Raw genomic sequence first — 20,099 nt, 5'->3', positions numbered from 1 at the left:
GACCAATCTGAACAGCTCGATAAGAATTGCAGTAGTGACACTCTCTCAGTTCTAACGATTTGGTACATCTATGTGGGCTGTATTTAATAACCATCTTTACTGGCTAATTTCTTTTTAATTTTGAGGAATTTGGTAGATGTATAAAAAGATAATCTCCAAGGACCTCTGAGAAACTGAAATCATGGAATATAAAATGCTGTTGAAAGGGAAAAACCAGAATTTTTTTGTAGCTGGTCTGATCTAAGCTATACTATGAATGGACAAATTGCTTTTAATAAAGTAAAAACTATCAATTTTCTAATTCTCTATGAATTTTTTAGTGTATGTGTGCAGTATACAAGGCGTGCATTCCTTGTGCGGAGTTGGTACGTGCACGTAGCACACCTTCATTTCTTCTCATCCCTCCCTTCTCCCCTCCTTCCATCCCTTGATCCCCCTCCCCTGGAGAAATGCCTACCTCCCTACTGCCTATCATCTACCTTTTATTTTGTTCTTTATTTATAATTAGAGTTTAACTGTGAAGTTTTAAAAGACGAATCAATTTTGTACTGTCTGATAATAATTATTTATAATCTCATTTCTCCTGGTCCATGTTAACCTAAATCTATCTCCTAACCCCTCCCCCACTGTTACTCACATCTGAAAATTTGAAAGCATGCCACTGTCAAGGAATCGGGGCAGTACCTTCTGAGTGATGATTAAAATGTCCAAGAGAACACCTGTTGGCAACTCTAACATTTATTGTTTAGTCAATTATGAAACAAAATAGTTAAAGTAGAAGCAGAACAAGGGAAGGCACTCAGAAAATCTTGCTCAAAGAGAAGCACAAAAGGACATTATTCCCAACCTTTTATTTATTTTTGTCTTTTTGAGACAAGGTCTTGCTATGCAGTTCAGGCTGGCCTTCAGCTCACTTTGTAGCCCAGGCTGGCCTCAAACTCCCAACGATTCTCCTGTCTCAGGAGAGTGCAATCCAGAGTGCAACTGGGATTATACACGTGAGCCACCATGCCTGGCTGCCCAACCTTTTAATGCGGGTTTCTGATAGCAGGCTTCATCTTACCCCACGCATCACCAACATGCTCTAGCTCTGCCTAACTAGCACACTTTAGACTTCTCACAGCTCTATACAGACAGAGTGCCCAACCACTTGCCTCTGCCTAAGCTGCTAACAGTACCCTCAGAACCTCAGTTTCTGCATTATGTGGAGATGGACCAGATCAGGGCTTTTCAACCTCAATGTGACTAATACTTTGGGGCCACAGTTCTGTGGGGGGAAGCGGAGTTGCTGTCTAGTGCAGAGCAGAACAGTTAGCAGCAGCCTAATCTAACCCCACTGAGGCTAGTGCCATCCCGCAGCTGTGATAAACAAGAACCAAAAATGTCTCTAGACATTTCCAATATCACCACCAGCTGAGAACGAGACTAGGTATATCCTCAGTTCCTCTGCACATCTGATATATAACAAAATATGTTAAATATCTTATTTTCTTAAATGCCATTTGTAAAGCCATTGATCAGCAAGTCAATGTGAGGACACTCACTGATTTTTAGAAAAATTAAAATACCGCGATCACTCGTATCAATTCTAATTTCAGTAGATCTAAAATCTTGTATTGGGAATAACAATTAACAAAGATCATCAAAGCAATAAATAAGGAAAACTTATACAAATGAAGTATACTCATCTGAATATATTCATTCATATTCATATACATATACATTTACATATACATATATTCATATACATTTGAAGTATATTCATTCATATTCAAATATCGATAATATTTGAATCCCATTTTCTAGGGTAACTCCTTTAAGAGAACAAAAACTAGGATAAAGGGAAAAGTGCACTGCTGAGTTACACGATAATTCTAATTCTGGGGGGAGCTGACACTCTGCCTTCCATAGCAGCTGCACCACTTTCCATCACCTGAGCACACGAGTGCCAATTCCATCAAGTCCTCAACAACACTTGTTTCCTGTTTTGTTTTTTATTTTTGGTCACGGCATCCTAGTAAGTATGAAGCACATCCCACGGTGGTTTTCATTTGCATTTCCCAACTAACTAGTGATGCTGAACATTGTTCTCATGTCTCATTGATCATTTATATGTCATCTTTGAAAATCCTCAAAAATTATTAAAATGGTAAATTTCACAATATGAATTTTTACCATGGTTTTTTAAATAAATGCTTGAAAAGAGCACTGGAAGAAAAACAAAAAACAAATTAAACGTGTTCATCCAGTACTACCGCATGTGTACTTTTACACTCAGGAAAGAAGAAAATCACTTCCAGCGAACAATACCTTAACAACCGTGGTGAAAAAAGACGTAATACCTGTTCTCACCAAATTCCTGGTATAGAAAGATATCCTGCGTCTGTATCTTGTACTAAATTTGCTTTGTAAGTCAGAAATCTACTTCAATAGGAGAAATAAGTGATGCATTCCATTTCACTGAGAAATATTTATAAACTTTATCAAGTGTTTTCAGTAAAATTAGTTTCAATTTCAAGTCCTCACCTCACAGACAGCCATTCTGTGGAACCCTGCAACTAAATCCCAAAATGATTATCATTCAAGTAAACCTTTTTTGGTAGCAGAAATATATACTAGAGAGCCATCTATTCTGTTGAAGATGTTCATTTCATGACTCATGTAAAGGTATAAAAGAATTGTCAAAAATTTTGCTTATATCCTCAAACTTATAACTTACTATACTTCTTAAGAGAAAATTAATTGCATGAAGTACCCCCAGGTTCCAAGGTGATATAACAATTGTTACATTCATAAACTTCTAAATATAAAGGGAATTTATGCATGAAGAAAGTGTGTTCTACTTTCAAAAAGAAGTAAGACCACAAAGAATTGTGGAATTGTGTAAAAATATCCATGAGAATACACTGTCCTTTCTTTACACTTTACTGAGGAGGACACTGTGGTCCAAGGTCAACTCCCAACATACTGGCGTTTTAAAGATGAAACTTTGCCTCCTCCACAAACTTGTCCTAGTTTGTCTTCCTGACGTCAGTGCATTACAGTATCTGATTATACAATGTCCCTGATATTTACATAAGAAAACAAGTAAGTGGTTATGTTAGTTTCCCCAAACTGCTAGGATAGCTGCCCTTGTGGTGTGCAGGAATGAATACAGTAATGGAAAAATATCCAGTCCATGAAAAGGCAGATAGGTGCTCAGGCCTGCAGACTCACTGAGCAAGTCCTCTACTGCTCCTTCTCCCACCCATTTTCCTCCAACATGGGGGCCAAATACACTCTCAGAGCCATAGCCCAGCAATATTTTGAACAGTCTGAAACAGTGTTAAACACACACAAGGAACCCAACACACCAGCCTTACTGAACTAGAACACACCCCCAAAGAGCCTGGCAACAGTAAGCACAGGCTGTGCACATGCATGGGGCCTTCAACATCCAATCACACACACTCTACAAATCATCTACCGGGAAAGGCCCTCTGCCATCCCCCGCTTCCCCTGAATTCTCCTAGATCCAACTGTTGCTCCTTACAGACAGCTCATCACCTAAATAGTGTACAGCTGCCATTTGCTACACGCTGAGCAAATAAGGACATACTCTTGCATTTCTTTTCATTTTCAAGGCATTCATATTACTTTGTTCTATCAAAGGACAAGGGAAGGAGCAGGAAGCACTGCAGTGACATTGCACTCACACGCATCTGGATGACCTCAAATACGAAGTAGCTCCTTTTTTATACAGCATCGCTGTAATTATCCATTTCTTCATTTAAATGTCAAATAGTAGCCAGTCTCACATGTCAGTAAACCTGAAACCCTTCCACTTCTGCCTTCGGACAGAACATAAAATGGTTTGTGGCAGCCTCATCACAGAGCGCAGGCTGCCACCTACTGACGGTGATGCTTCCTGCTCAGCACTCTGCTCCGAAAGCCCGGCGATCTCTCACAGGAGGTGTCTGCTACTCAGTCATTTCATGCAATTTATTTAACTGTACCAACATACTCTTAGCTCTTCTAAATACAAATTGCTTTAGCTTAAAAAAATGAAGGCTAAACAGAGATCCTCCTGTATAGCTCAAAATTCCGGGCCTATTCTCAAAAGAGCAAAGATTATAAAAAATAAGTGTAATTCTTATTCCTGTTTTTCTTTTTTAAATATGCAAGAAAATCAACAAATACATATATGCATATACACACATATCACTGTAAATCCCTTCTGAAAACAGAAGCTCATTGTGGTCAGAGAGTAGCAGTGACTTGTTCATCTTGATCAAGCTGTTCTTATTAAAAGGTTCATTACTTAGCCCTAAAATTGTAAAACTTCACAGCAGCTGTTGACAGAAAGCTAAAAGGTAATTAGCCATTAATTAGTTCAGCTCTCTGCCATGCAAACACAAATCTGCAGGTGTCCTGTAAGAGTACTGAACTTTTCCTCAAGAAAATTTCTCCCGGTTTTAACCTATTTTTGCAGAAAATAAGAAAAATCAAACCCAAAATAATTATAGGGAGTCAAGAAAACCCCCTTTCTGAGGCAGTAGGTCACTTCTGTTATAGAACAAAGGGTAAGTTCACTCAGCAATACTGATTTAATAAATACCTGCCGAATCAGTCTTAGGTGCTAAGGATGTACAGATACCTTACAGACGTGTTGCCTTGGAGAAGCTGTCTGATCGGAGATATGACGGAGAGATAGTTACAATATAACTCACCAGCTGTAAAAGATAAAATCTAACCATGATAAAAATAACGCCTGAGTCAGCTTGGGGTACCAGGAAGCGCTTCACAGAGAAACCTTCTAAAATGGGAGTTCTCCAGGTAAGCAGACGTGGGTGAGAGATCCAGATAGTGTAACCAAAACAACTGAGAACTTAGGAGAAGAATCTATAATCCAAAATTTGTGAAAAATAGAGTGGACGAGGCCAGGTACATCTCAGTCTTTGGTATACCCTGCTAAGAAGTGTGCATTTTTAAATGCTCACACTGACAACTAGACAGGGAAGGAATTGAAGGAGTGCAAGACCAAAGGAATGGTGACTACCAAAAAGAGAAACAAACTTTCCCTTGCAGAGGAAATGAAAGATCTGAAGTCCTGGGTCAGTAAGAACCGAAATGAGAAGCCAGACTACTGACAAACTCTGGAGATAAAGTTATAGGACTGGACTGGATGTGGGGAATAAGAAAAAAGAAAGACACTAGGGCCTCCCTGGATTCAGGCTTGCAAAAGTGAATTGATGGCGACATACTTGTCCACACAGGAAACGCAGCAGGAGGCATGGATCTGCTGAATGGGTGAATTTAGCCCTCAATATGGTGTATTTCAAGTGACTGTAGAACAGTGAGGTAAAGATGTGAACACACAGATCTATAGCCAGGACAGAGGTCTGGAAACTCAGACGTCACCAGCTTATGAGCAGCAGGAGGCCTGGATGAAATGCCCCAGATCAAATGGCTAGAGCAACAGGAGTCCCATGGATGAGAACTTGGGCAGACAGGCAGGAGAGGACTCGCCAGCTTAGACAAGCACATGACAGGCCACTACAATGACGCAGGCAGGAAGAACAGTACAGCTACACCAGACAGAGAAAAAACTAAGTTGTAAAAGTATCGTTCTACATTTTAAATATCCACTGATACATCCAAGCATGGTCCAGATATCTCTGGAAGTACATTAGCAATTTTCTTATTTTCTCCTTTATGTTTTTCTGTTTTCCCCAAATTGTCCATACTGAACATGCATTATTTCTGATGAAATCAAATACAGAAACTTTTTAGTTTTCTTAAGATCTAAACATCTGTAGGAATCTCGATGAGCAGAATAGATACGCCTTTGCCCAACTATGTCAAACTAAACAGCTGAGAACAGACAGCTCAGAAGAAACAGAGGGACTGAATCCAGAAACCCAACTTGCTGTAGCAGAAAGCAAAAGAACAAACTGGGAGTTCCAGGTAAGTAAGGGAATGTGCTATGGTGTCCTGGACCTAAATACAACATAAGCTCAGAGATAGTGCAATAGGAAAGAAACAACAATTTCAAAAATGTCTTAAGACCCCTCACCCCTTACCCTCTGCACATACACAAGCACAACAGGGCAGGGACAAATGTAACACGATAGCGAAACATCAGGTCTTCCTAACTCCAAACTTACCTACGTGGCTGACTTCTTGGTAAGACAGAGAGAAAAAAATAAAATGTCAGAAGCACCTCGCAGGCATCCGTAATAGTAAGGGGTGCAGACACATTCCTTACACTGCAATCAGAGGGATACAAATTACAGGATGACCCAAAATGCATTCTGATGGCTCTAAGTCTGAGTCAAATGAAATGGACAACACCACAGGTAGAAATCAAGTACATGCCAGCACGCCAGGCAAAAGAGAGATAGAACAGCCAAGATGAAGCAGAAAGAAGGACTCTGCGCATCTGAGATCAACTTGGCCAGACCACGGTGCCGAGTTATTCGGTGAAAGCAAAGATTAGATGTTGCTGTGAAGTATGGTTTTTTAGCTGTGATCAACCTTTAAATCAGCAATGTTGAGCAAAGGACATTACCTCTCACAACATGAGTAGGTCTCATCCAATCAGTTTAGGTATCAAGAAAAAAGACTAAAGTTTCCCCATCAAGGAAGAACTTAGCCTCAAGACTGGAACAGACACCCTGCCAAGGTGCCCTACAGACGCACCAGCCCCCACGGTCATGCGAGTCACTTCCTTAAAAAGTAAGTCTCTCCGCTGTTTTTGAACAGGTAAATGAGATGATAACTTAAAGGAAGAATATTCTGGAATTTATAATATGTGGCATATGAGCTAGATCAGAGGGGGAGGAGTTAAAACACATGTAGAGAAATCTGTGCCACAGGGCTCTGCAGGCAGCCATGAAAATGAAAAGAAATCCATTCAGCAAGAATGGGGTTGCTAAACGGGTACATTTTGCAGTAAGAACACCGTTCACATAGGCATTATCTTACCATATTTGTCTCGCAAGCCAACAGTGCATCTGAAGACTCCGCCAAAGGCAACATCTTCACCGAATATTACTGAAAAACAATAGTTAAAGACATTTTCTTTACTAACCCCTAAATAATGCTACCATGAAAAAAAAAAAATTCAAATGTTTACATTTTACATCATAAAACAGAAATGGACCGTAAGTCTAGATCCAGGTTTCTCAACTTCAACGCTGCTGACACTAAGGACTGCACAATTCCTTTGTCACGGGACCTTTCCTGTACACTGCAAACATACAGCAGCAACCTTGCTCTCCGCCCATGGGCAGACCCCTGTCTCGTCACACACACAGTTGTGACAAACCCAGTGTGTCCAGACGCTGTTAAAGGCAGAGGAAGAAAAGGGATTTAAATAATTCACACTGAGACAGAACCACTGATCCAGAATCTCATCTGGATTCACCTGTAAGAAAATGAGGCCACAAGAGTAGTACAGTAGCTAAGTGAAATACATCAGACATACAAAGCTTAGCTATTTCTCTTGTAAGAGAAACCTAAAATATACACAAACAGCAAAATGAAAGATAGGTAACAGGAAACAGGAAGATAGATCTTCTGCAAAAGGGGAGCAAAGGATGAAGCGGGGCAGGAGGGAGGACAGGGGAAAGGGATGAAAAAAGAATCAGAAGTGTCTGTCCATGCAGCAACTCCTTCAGGAGGAATGTAATCGTTGTGTACTGCAAACGTGTACTAATAAAAATGAAAAAATGTGTACAAAGCATACTGACTGCCAAGTCAGAAAGCAAGCAGCAGAAGTACAACTCACACCCCAGGCTCCCAGGCTAGTGGTTTCTTACACAGCACACAGTGTCAGCCACCTAGGAGCTGAAGGAAAAGCATCCCAAGCTAAGGGAAGGGTCTCAAATCACAAAGGAACTTAGACTGCATAGAACTGAAAGGAAGTGACTATAGCAGGCCATGTAGTAAGGAAGGGAAAGAACAGTCAGTAGAAAGTTAGAGGGGCTTTACAGTGCAGCAGGGAAAATAAAATAGGGGGTATTCATGGAGCTCAACTCTAGTCCCACAAATGCAGCCAACAGTTTTGTAGATCTCAAGACAGTAACTCACCCTTCTCCACGTTTCACTCATCTAGTTCATTATTTTCAGATAGCATCTAACACAAGCAAAGGCTAATCATTCTCTAGCTTTCCCTTCCTCCTAAAAAATCTGATTTTCACTTAAAACAAGGATTCTTGCTGGGTATGGTGGTGCACGCCTGTAATCCCAGCACTTAGGAGGCTGAGGCAGGAGGATCACTTAAAGTTTGAGATCAGCCCGGGCTGCAAAGTGAGTTCAAGGCCAGCCTGGACTGCACAGTGAAAGCTTATCTCAAAAACCAAAAAAAAAAAGAACAAGGATTCTCAAGTGGAAATCCATAGTATAATTTCTTTAAAAGGAGATATATATAGAAATAGATATAGATATATATAGCATAATTTACTGTAATGTGTGTATATATATACATATATATCATGTAATCTACATGTATATTAAGTCAACCAAATTTAGAAAACAAAATAGAATAACTGTTTTTATATAAATCATCTAATAAGATGAAGATCTAATTTCCTATAAACATCAATTATAAATACTAAAAGTATCATGCTCAGATAAATCTTACAAGTTGAATGATAATAGCTAAACAAAATAAAAAATGTACGGAAATTTTTAAACTTCTTTTTATAAAGAAGTATTTATACAAGTGGTATTTTTCTGGTTTTTTCTTTATGACAGCAAAAAAGAAGAGCATAGCAGTTATTAGTTATCAATTCAGAAGGTATTAATATTAGGACTACATATACAGTGAAAGTTAACTTGCTGTAGATATACAGGAGAACTAATTAGTAACAAATGCACTAAAAAATGGTAAATAGCAGAGTCTGATCACTTACCCTTAATTATCTGATCAGGTCTTTTTTAAATCCCAGTAGGGATACAATGTTAACCATCGAGCTCCAAATACTGCACTTCAAGCAAACGTTCAACTCTGAAATACCATTCTTTGTCAAGCAGAACAAAACTTACCTGCAGTAGGGTCTTTGGCTAAGGAGTTGTCCAAGGCACTTGTTATTGCTTGAAAAAGATTCATTTTCTGAGTTTGTCCTGTAGAAAATAAAAAATATATTATTTCATGCCTTGTAAAACATGTAAAAATAATCATTTTCTTAACAGTTCATTACAAATTAATTAAAATTGAGTCAGAAATAAAGGCAAAGGGCCGGGGATATGGCTCAGCGGCACAAGCGCCTGCCTGGCAAGTGCAAGGTCCTGAGTTCAATTCCCAATTCCCCCCCCCAAAAAAGAAAAACAAGGCAAAGCCAGAGTGAGAATACAGCATGCAATTTTACTGGATTTATAAGGATGCTGGGACTGGGGCAGACACAAAAGCAATACAGACCTCCAGAAGCATGGTAATGAGGCAAAATTTACACATATTAAACAATACATAAACACGTAAAACAAAGGAAGAAAGGATATGACCAAGTGACTAAATGTGTGTGGACAATGAAACCTGTGGGAAGTTGAAAAGGATCAAGCGAGAACAGTGAGGGAAACACCCAAGACAGACGTGAGGAGGAACCCAAGACATAAAGAACACGCATAACCAGTGGCCTGTGTTTAACATTCTACGGACAACAAACAGTCCTGTCCCATAAAACAACAGCCCAGTACCCAGAACGGCTGGTGTTTGGAGAACACCATAGTATCAGGCCTGAACATGTCAGACTCACTCCTTCCCACTGCCTTATTGCTTAAGAAGAATCTCTGCCAGCCACTACCTGCCTCCCTACGTAGATTTTCTGAGAAATAAATGGAGCAATACACATAACGCACACAGAACAATGCCTCACACAATGAGAGCCAAACAAATGTCATCTAGTCATTGTTAGAATCTGAACTTTGCCTGCCCTGATCTTAATGAGATTCTTAACAGTACCATAAGGTTTTACCTGGAAAAATTCCAAGTGCTACAGTTCAGAAACATCAAGATTTTAGATCTCTGACTGCAGCCTGGGTGCTTCCCAGTGTGCACAGTCATCCCGTAACCTGCAGTCCGCTCCTCTCCAAAGCCACTACTCAAAGCACACACAGGCACCTGCCTGGGTCTTCGGATCCAGCGCCCCACTCTCAGCTTAGTGCCTGATCTACCCAATGGTGATCACTTCAGCCTGCTGCTGACCCTGGCCACTGGCCCATCTAACATCCCTGCTCTGCAGTATCCAGTGTGCTTGTTATGGTTTGTGCCTGCATGTCTCCCCAACGCCGCATGCAGTCATGGGGTTTGTAAAGTTTACGACTGAGTTATGGACCAAAGTTGGAATTACGGATGTGAGTGCTACACCTGCCCTGGGGTGAGTAGTTTGTACACATCGTAAGGGAGGGAAAGAAGCTGCTTGCCACCGCTCCTCCCTTTTGCTCTTGCTGCTTTTGCTGTCTTCCACTGCCATGAACTGTTGCCCTCTGCCATGTGCCACTCTGCCTTGGAGCCAGCCAAGTATGGACTGAAACCTCCACAGACTGTGAGCTAAATAAACCTTTCCTTCCTTAATTTTGGGTGTCAGGTATTTTGTCTCGGCAATGAGAAAAGTAACCAAGACAGTGGCCCAAAAGTCAAGGTCTAATTTTCAGTGTCGGTCACAGCAGCCACAGCTGTTGCCTTCAACCCTCTTGCAACGAGACACTGGTCGCTTCTGCTCCTCCTGGACACCCAGCTTCTTCCCTGGCCCTTCCTGGCTCACCTGTCTCAGCTGCAACATCATCAACACATGAACATGTCAGACACCTGCTTCCTACTACATACTACTTCAGAAAATCTCTGCAAGCCAATACCCGCATAATGGGAGTCTCCCTACATGCTCAATCCCTCCTTTACCCACTGGCACACTGGCACTCTGACCATCTATCTGTCTGCCTGTCTGGCCTCAGAGATCCCTCCAACCCCTTCAATGCTGCTGAATGCCCAGGTTCCAGGTCTTGGCACTCCCCTATCAGAAACGCCATATGCCATCGGTGCCCAGAATAACAGCCTGTTAATATTCTTATATCTGATGGAAAAGATAGGAATTTATTCAGGAAAGTATCGATATGTCATCCACATTAAAGGGTATACACCCATCCCTTATGTCCATGATTACTTTGTAATTTATAACTAAGGTTATAGTCCACTTCATAGATAACTTCCTTAAATTCTTCCCTATAAATATCCTTATACAGTATTTATGTAGTGTCCTACATCAGACACGAGCAGTTTAAGTCAAACTTGTTTCCTAATCACAATGGAATTCCCACTTTCTCATAGTTCAGATATTTCACATATTTCAGATATTTGTCTATTAGTACAGGGGTCCTCACACACGGAACAGTATAGTCTATGGCCTACTAGGAACCAGGCCACATAGCCGAGGGTGAATGGCAGAGAGGGACAACGCCTCACCTATATTCACAGGGACTCCCACCATTCCCATCACCCTCTGAGCTCCACCTCCTGTTAAATCAGCATGAAGTTCTCAGAGGGGTGCAAACCCTATGTGAACTGCACACGTGGGGAATCTAGGATGCACGCTCCTTATGACAATCTAATGCCCAATTAGCTGAGGTGCAGCTGAGGTGATGCAAGTGCTGGGGAAGGGCTGAAAACACAGATTAACATTAGCAGACAGGTCTGACTGCATAGAGACCAAGATAAATCAACTGCTTGCAGACTCACATCAAAACCCTGTCAGTGAGCGGCGAGGGACAACTCATTTGCAACTGACCACACACCAAAGCATGACTACAGAGTGGACTGGACATAAGCAACACACTTCCGGGGTCTTTCTCTCCCATCACTCCCAGATGGGACCATCTACTTGGAAGAAAACAAGTTCAGGGCTTCCACTGGTTCTACACTATGATGAATTACCTAATTATTTCACTATATTACAATGTAGTACTAATAGGAATAAAGTACACAACAAGTGTAACGTGCTTCAGTCACCCCCAAATCACTCCCCACCTCTGGTCCACAGAAAAACTGCCTTCTGTGAGGTCAGTCCCTGCTGCCAAAAAGGCTGGAGACTGCAATGATAGGAATTTCACTGTTAAGAACCTAGGAGCAAGTAAAAGTCCTAAATGTCTAAGCTAGTATTAGTTTTACATTTGCTGACCATCTGAATTAGCACTGAATTAAAACTCTCCCTGCTTCCCGGTGCTGGGGCTTGAAACTCACTCACACTGGCCAGGAGCTGTCCCACTGCACTACACAGCGAGTCTACCCAAACGCATCTTCCCACGCGCGGCTCTGCACAGTTTTAGTAGGAAAAATGCAAAGATTTCATAACAAAAATCATGTAAAAATTTAAAAAAAAAATCAGACTAAGTCTGGACAGTATTGCTAAATAAAATGAGGAATTTACTCATCCTGTATAATTTGTAAGTAAGGGTATTAAGGGTTATTTTCCATGTGAATAGATAAGCTATACTCTCATTGCTGAATACTACTGCTAAGTAGACGGGAAAATTTATATTTTTAGAATGCTTATATTTCTATTTCATGCTTTTTTAAACAGGTTACAAATGATAATTTTTAATACTGCTGCAATCTATTTTCAGTTCCTTCCAAAGCTGCAGCAAAACTCATAGAAGGGATGAAAAAAAATTATGCCATTCACAGGTAAGATATTTCTAAATGTTTTTCTGAGAATTATGTATTCTCCTGCAGGTTACACAAGGTTCGTCCCTAGACTATGCCTTTGCTCTCTCTAAGATAAACCAACTCATAGGTTGTGCTAATATGTACCGTTGATAAGCTGTGTGAGTGTGTGTGTGTGCGCGCACACACAAGCGCCTGCATATGCTACTGGGGATTGAACCTAGGGCCTCTGCACTGAGCCACATCCCTAGCCATTTTTAGTCTTTATTTTGAAACAACTGCTATGTCGTTAAGTTGTCCCAAGCTGAGCTCAAACTGGCAATTCTTTTGCCTCAGACTCCCAGAGCGCTGGGATGACAGGTGTGCCCCAGCACGCAGGCTAGTAAGACCTTTGAAAGGAAAAAAGTACGTGGTAAACTTCAAAACCAGACTGATGACTGTGCTTTTAAGGCAAAAAGTTAAGACAAAAAGAATACAGCAGCACAGTTTCTCCTGAGCCAAAGATGTAAGCTAATGGTTGTGCATTGGTAAAAATGGGATCTACAGTTGGGCTCAAGATTCTTACCCAAAATTGTTCTAAGTAAAAGATCATGAGTAAGCAGTTCATCCTCACTGCTGTTATAAAAAAAAAGTGGCACGTAGTCAGAATGTGAGGGCCCCACAGAACACAAACTCCAAGTAGGTAAGGACCCTTCCAGATTTTGATTAGAGCTGTATCTGCAGCACTTTCATGGTGATCATTAAATATTTGTTGAAGGAATGACTGAACAAAAACACAAACAACTCCTTCAGTAAATGTCGTAAAATAAAATTATTAATTAGCCACCTGAAGAGAAAGGAATGGTTAGGTAAAAAGATGTCAAGTTTCAAAGACAGCAAACTTCGGAGGGCACGGGCCTTTAGTCACTGCTCCAGTGCAAGGGACAGAGAAGCCTTGCACAGAGCTACGGCGCCTGACACAGAAGGGGTAAACCAAGGTCAGCAGTGGGCAGTCTGAGCGTGGGTATATTTGCAGCCTAGACTCAAGCAAATCAAAATAAGCAGTATAAACAAAAGGGCCAGGGATACAGTTCAAGGGTAAAATACTCGCCTAGCACAGGTGAGGCCCTGAATTTCATTCCCAGCACCAAAAACAAACAACAGAATGTAAAGGCAGGCTCTACGGTATCAGCTGCCTCTTATGATGCCAGGGTACTGCAAGTCTGTGAAAAAGAAGGAAGCAGATAGTATCTGAGGGGAAGGGATCGCCTAAACGCCAAAACTGAGGGAATCTAAGCTTCAGAGTCGGAGCCCCTGGGTTACCCCATCTCAGCACCATGTTACTAATGCCACAGGGCGTGGCATTTCCGTCACCAGTGGTTTTTAATGCTATCTACATTCTGAGGACTCCCACGTGGTTACGTCAAACACAGATCTCTCCTCTGAGCCCCTGACCTCTACATCCAAAAATTACCGATTTTCTACTTGAGCGTTGTGGGCTTTGCTAACTCAACAAGCGCAACATGGACCTCTTGATGTGTTTCCCAACCCACTCTTTGCCACCTTAGCAAACAGTACTGCTCTCCACCCCGGTGCCCAAACCAGAGAAAAGGAGGCCTCCTTTTCTTCATCACTCACACCAGACCATCAAGTCCAACTTCCAAATAAATCACTTCCAAAACGCAGCCCAAATTCTAGCACTGCTGTGGCTAATGTCTCCTCACGTCTATCCTATTCCAGGAAGCTGCCTCCTCACGCTGCTCCTCCTCCCCTTCAAACCTCTCCCCAAAGATCTGCTGTAAGCAGAGTCCCAAAAGGCTACCATTCCACGTTACCCCGCTCATCAAAACCCTACACAGAGCCCTGCATGTGCTAGAATTAAGCCCTTCTCCATGTCCCACCACATCCACAGGCTCTGCTTGGTCCCACGCCTGCCGATCCCAAAAGTCCCATTTTGCACCACTGTCCCCAAAGTTTACCACCGAAGTCGTTTATGTTCCACCACCTAAGAACCTGGCCACCTCAGAACCTGGCACCCCCTTTACACTCCTTTGGATGCCCCACTTCGGGACCTTGGATCAAAGCTATATCCTCTTAGTAGCCTTGCCAGGTCTCTACCATTCTCTTTCTTAATAGCAGTACACTTCCTTCAGGTCGTTTACTACAACTGGGATCGATTTAATTATGTATTTCCTTGCCGACCCAGAAACCACCATCAGGAAACGGACGGATGAACTCCCTGAGCCTCAACCCAGGGTCTCTCAGTCAATGAAATAACCCCGTGTATAATCCCTGGCTTTGCCGAACACTTTTATTAACCATAAAAATTAATGGATGATTCAAGCCAGGATGCCTCTGCCAAAGTGTCTCCAAGAATAAACTAGACCAGAGTATAAACAGTTGGGGATCACCAGAGAAAGACAGAGCACTACCACCTGGGCCCTTAACCAGATACTCATTAAGATCAGGATTTGTGGTTTCTTCCGGGGTAGTCAGGAACTTAAACACTGCTTTTGTGAAAAGGCGCTGACTTTTCACTCTGAAGCAGGATAAAAGTCTGGCATCTCTGACTTCACTTCGTATCTGCCTCCTTTATTACATGAAAACTTAGAGACAAGCCAGGGGTCATGGCACATGTCACAGTCCCCTGCACTCAGGAGGAAGGCAAGAGGACAGACTGCCATGAATCTGAGGCCTGAGCCGTGAGTTCAAGGCTTAGCTGACACTATGCAGTGAGACCTGTCTCAAAACAAAGGAACAAACAAACAAACAAAAAAAAAACCCACTTCGGGCCAGATCCCTAGTCAGCTTTCACAGACAGAGCCATAAGCATCATTTAAGGGTTATCTATAAACTGGTAATACAAGGTTCGTTAACCCTAAATTTACCTTTCCTATTTCACCCTCTTCAGGACTAAGGACACTAAGCTAAGAGAAGCAAGATATTCTGGAGATCTGGAGAGACAGTCACTGCCAGCTTTCAGATTTCCTGTTCCAGACGTCCTGGAACACTGCTGAAACATGTCCACTGACTGCGCTAAGCCTGCGCTCACCGCCCAGCGTTCAGCAAAGCCTCTACAGACCACAGCATGGTAAGGCTGCCCACCCCCAAGCAAGAGAGTAATCTAGTGGGAAGCTGACTGCCCCCTCACAAAATAAGGACTTTCTGGACCCAGCTCACAGAACCAGAATTGAGACAATGAAACAGAAATCATTGGAAGAGCAAAGGTATGAATCAAGTTCCTCCGGTAAAAGCTGGTCTCTGTCCTGCAGCTCTTCCTCCCAAGCTGAAGCTTCTTCCACAATCCCTCTGACTTTCCAATTAGCGCTCTGTTTGCCTATCTTCTCATACTTCTCGGCCTGCTTTTTAAATTCCACTAGCCATCGATCAAAGGACCCCCATATCTGCTATCACTTGCGATTTTTTGCTCATCTCCTCTCTAGATTTCAAATTCCACTAGGAAAAGGCCAGGGCCATATTCGTAGCATCCAGCAGAATCTGACATCCAGGACAAAATGAAGGTGCAGAATGAATAAACACGCTCACACATACACCCAGGGCTTGAACCCCAGAACATGGAGAGGCCAGGATGTGCTATGTGGGGGAGCAACCCAGTATAAGGACAGGAGCGAGCATGCCAGTGTAAGCCAGCCCGGGCCAGAATCTGTTAGGCCATTTTTCTCTGTGTGACTCTGAGCAAGTTACTTTATTATTGACCTTCCATGTCCTCTTCTACAAAAACAGAGACAATAACATCTAACGTGCAGGTCTACTGTGAGAATTCAGTGAAATGTGTCCGTCGAATGTCCAGGATTTACAAAGATCTTTTCTGTGTGGGTTAAACTCCCTTCCCCTTTCTCAGTAAAGCTGATTCTACCACTTCAGGTACGAGGCACCAGCAACTACACGGATTATCTCATGGGATATTCACAGCAACCCTCTCAGGCAGTACAGGGGAGGAAAATAAAACTTGAGCAGATGAATAAACTTGGCCAGTGTCACCATGCAAAGCTGTCAAGAGCAGAATCACATTCAGGCACGAACTGTAGTTCAAGAACCACAGATCTTCCCATCTGTGCAGTACTGTGCCTGCAATGCCAAAATCTTTCAAAATAACAGCAAAACAAATGAGATGCACAGGAAAGGTATGAATCAAGTTCCCCGATGATCAATAAATACTCAAAAGAAACTAGAAGGTGGGTGAATTACAATGCAAGAGAAGGATGTACCACCTGCTCAAATGAGCAGTCAAAGAGCCATGTGTCAGGGAAGGGCAGATCTGGGACCCTGTTAAGAAGACACAGTGCTGAGTGAAGAAACTGAACATCTGCAAATAAAGTGCAAGACAGCAACAGGAAAGGGGCGAGGAGCAAACCCTTTGGAACCAGACTGAACCAGGTTCCTTAAAGATGAAACACAGCAAGAGTTCTTACAAGCAGAGTAATCCAGGAGGTTTGAACACTTAAAAAGTGTTAAGTTTCATCTCTTTGTGTCTCAGTCTCTCCATGTGTACACTGCAGATAATAACAGGATGTCTATCACAACACCGTAAGGAAGGGCACACAAATGGATGACTCAAAGTACAACAGAAAAAGAGAGCAACGATCTGTTCTCAAGGGCTCACAACTTTGTCAGGAAGTTGTGCTGGTGCCAGACTGGCATTCGGACTAGCAAGCCTCGCAGAGCTGTCCTCCTCCAACACCTGGAATCATCAGGTCCGAACCAGAGTCACCCTTTCTCCCTCGCTTTTTCCCTTTCTCAGAAATGTGCTTCTCCCTGGTAGTCCTCCCTTGTGCAGGTCTATCAGGGCATCAGCAATCCCATCATCCAGCCTTCCAAACTAAAAACACCAGGTCATTTTTGATACCCTTTTCTATGCTCCCACAGGTAAAACTGTGCCAACGCTGGTGAATAGCTCCCAAACATACGACCCATTAGCACTATCCAGGTTACATTATATCCTCACCCGGGCAGTGGCAAACAATGGCTGTGCTCCTTACTTTACATGTATTAACACATTGCATAAACTTTCCTAACATTGTACACACTCACCTCAATTACCTTCTTACGTAGAAATAATCAATGGCCTTACACAGTTCAACAAAAAAATTTGGGTCTGAATGTAACACCCACCACAGAGTAGGGTACGCCGGAGATACGGAATCTGTCACCTCCCTCACCTTTATTCTGAGGGTCAAGGCCTGCATTCACCCTTTCGAGCTTATTTCCTTCTTCTTCTGCGTTTCCCCCACTACTTCCCACTCCACACAAACACACGCACTTTCTAACACACCTTCGCTGCGTTGTTCTCTTCCCTGTCACCTCCAACGCTGGAAAACCTTCACCCCCACTAATAACGGGCTCTTCTGTGGAGCCCTGATCTTCCCGAGTCCTACCTGTCTCCTTTTCTCTGTTCAAGACACGCAACCACAACGGTTGTCGCAGCAACTACAACACAAGCCCACCCCACTGAAGGCCTGTGCCCTGTCGTGATTTTCTTTCTTCCAGGGAAACAACGCTCCTCAGAGTCCTTGTTGAAGCTCACTGCACAACTTAAACGCCACCTCCTCAGAGCCAGCCCTGACCACACCTATTGAAGAAGTCCCTTTTATATGTCAAAACGAACTAGAAACATGAAAAGTATCTGGAACACGTGGGAAGAGCAGACAGTTATATCTCCATTAGTATCTTTACCATACAAAATTTGAGTACATAAAATGTATGGGAAGCTTTGGAGTCAGACACACTGAGGTTCAAAACTCTGGTTCTGCTATTCTGTTCACCAGATTTGGGGAAGCCACTTTGAGCCTCAAATCTTCCCGGGTAAACTGTCTAGTTCACAAGGGTATCAGGAGGACTAATGTCTACCAAAATACCAGAAACAGTTACTTAGTAATGACAGACAGTACTAGGAGACTATCTGACAAATAGTACTAGGAAAAATACTAAAGGTACAATTTTTGAAATATGAAAAAGCATGGAATGCCCAATTCACAAGGGAAAATAAATCTAGAGAACAACTATGTAGCAAAATACTCTTCAGTAGAAATGAAACCAGTGCAAATTAAAACTAAGTCAACACAAAATATCCAAATGTGTGTGTGTGTAACCACGAATTTAGCATCTTATACATTCTTAGATACTCTTAGCTAGTGAAGGCAAACCTTCTATTAGAGCTGTCAGTGATACAAAGAGCCCACTGCACAATGCGTACCTTAGGTTCACGTTATGGTTTGGTTCGGGATGTCCTCCCAAAGCCTCACGCAGTCATGGGGCAGCTTCTAGAGTTTATGATTGATTCACAAGTGTGGGTGCTACACCCGCCCTGGGGTGGATAGTTTGCATATGTAAGAGAAAGAAAGAGGCTGCTTGCCACCGCTCCTCCCTTTTGCTCTTGCTGCTTTTGCTATCTTCTGCTGCCACGAATGGTTGCCCTCTGCCGTGCGCCACTCTGCCTTGGAGCCAGCCAAGTATGGACTGAAACCTCCACAGACTGTGAGCTAAATAACCTTCTTTCCTTAATTTTGGGTGTCAGGTATTTTGTCTCAGCAACGAGAGAAAAGTAACCAAGACAGTTTGGCAATACTATAATATTTCAAAACTATTATAAAGTCTTACACAGATGGGATACCAACTATGCATTATAAATCCACCGAAGTATTTGTAAGTCAGAAATCTCACCTCTAGGACTCTAGCCTGAAGAAATATCTCAGAGACATAAAAGGCATACTTATGATGAACTTATTTCTGCATTACTTGTAACACTGCAAAACTGTAACAACAAAAACATAATGGTAATTGTTAAAAATTTCCATTTACTGAGGGCTTGTTAGTTATCAAATTGCATATGAAGTATATCACATTATCTATGTAGCCTTGTGAACTACTCTTTGAAGTAGGTATTATGATTAACCCTTATTTATAAACTGAGGCTCCTGGCAGATGGGTGGTAATCCACAGTCACAGATGGCAGGGACCAGATCAAACCCACAATAATCAGATTGGACCTACCGATTGTAGCATCTTTACTCTAAGGATACCTTCTTTCTAAATTCTACAGAAGGCTATAAAAACAAGACAGCCTAAAGGAAAAATGTTCCTGATTAAATAATGCAAATTACATTTGTATTAAAATTAGAGTTCTAGAAATACATTAACCACATTAACCTGGAAAGATGCACTCCAAAATGCTAACAGTATTTACTGTAATGAGTGGTGAAATCACTTTTTTTTTTTACCTTTCTATGATGCAAATTATCTCAAAAATTGTATTATTTTTACAGCCAACATATAAATGTGGTATCACTAAGATTTTAGTATTTTCACAATTGTGGTATTTGTCAAGCATTGGGTCATTGTTTGCTGTGAAGACGGAATTCAGGGTTCATCTTGGTGGGGAAAAAAACTGCTAGCCATCTTTTGCTATCTACTCTGTCACAAGGCTGGAACAGCCTCTCAGTAAATTGTTTCTCAGACTGTTTCT

General features: G+C 42.1%; 1 protein-coding gene across 1 annotated transcript in view; it reads right to left on the bottom strand.

The window, feature by feature from the left end:
* Bckdhb (branched chain keto acid dehydrogenase E1, beta polypeptide) overlaps positions 1-19,388 on the bottom strand; it is a gene marked incomplete at its 5' end in the record, with an annotated part of 198,690 nt that extends 179,302 nt beyond the window's left edge. Inside the window, 3 exon segments of the mRNA XM_005377677.2 lie at positions 6,967-7,035; positions 9,031-9,108; positions 19,298-19,388. Of these exon segments, the coding sequence (XP_005377734.1) occupies positions 6,967-7,035; positions 9,031-9,094 (133 nt within the window).
* Positions 19,389-20,099: the final 711 nt, after the last annotated feature.

This window comes from Chinchilla lanigera, unplaced genomic scaffold, assembly GCF_000276665.1.
Source record: "Chinchilla lanigera isolate Chin_1 unplaced genomic scaffold, ChiLan1.0 scaffold00010, whole genome shotgun sequence".
Lineage (NCBI taxonomy): Eukaryota > Metazoa > Chordata > Mammalia > Rodentia > Chinchillidae > Chinchilla > Chinchilla lanigera.
This window is presented reverse-complemented; position numbering and strand designations above follow the sequence as displayed.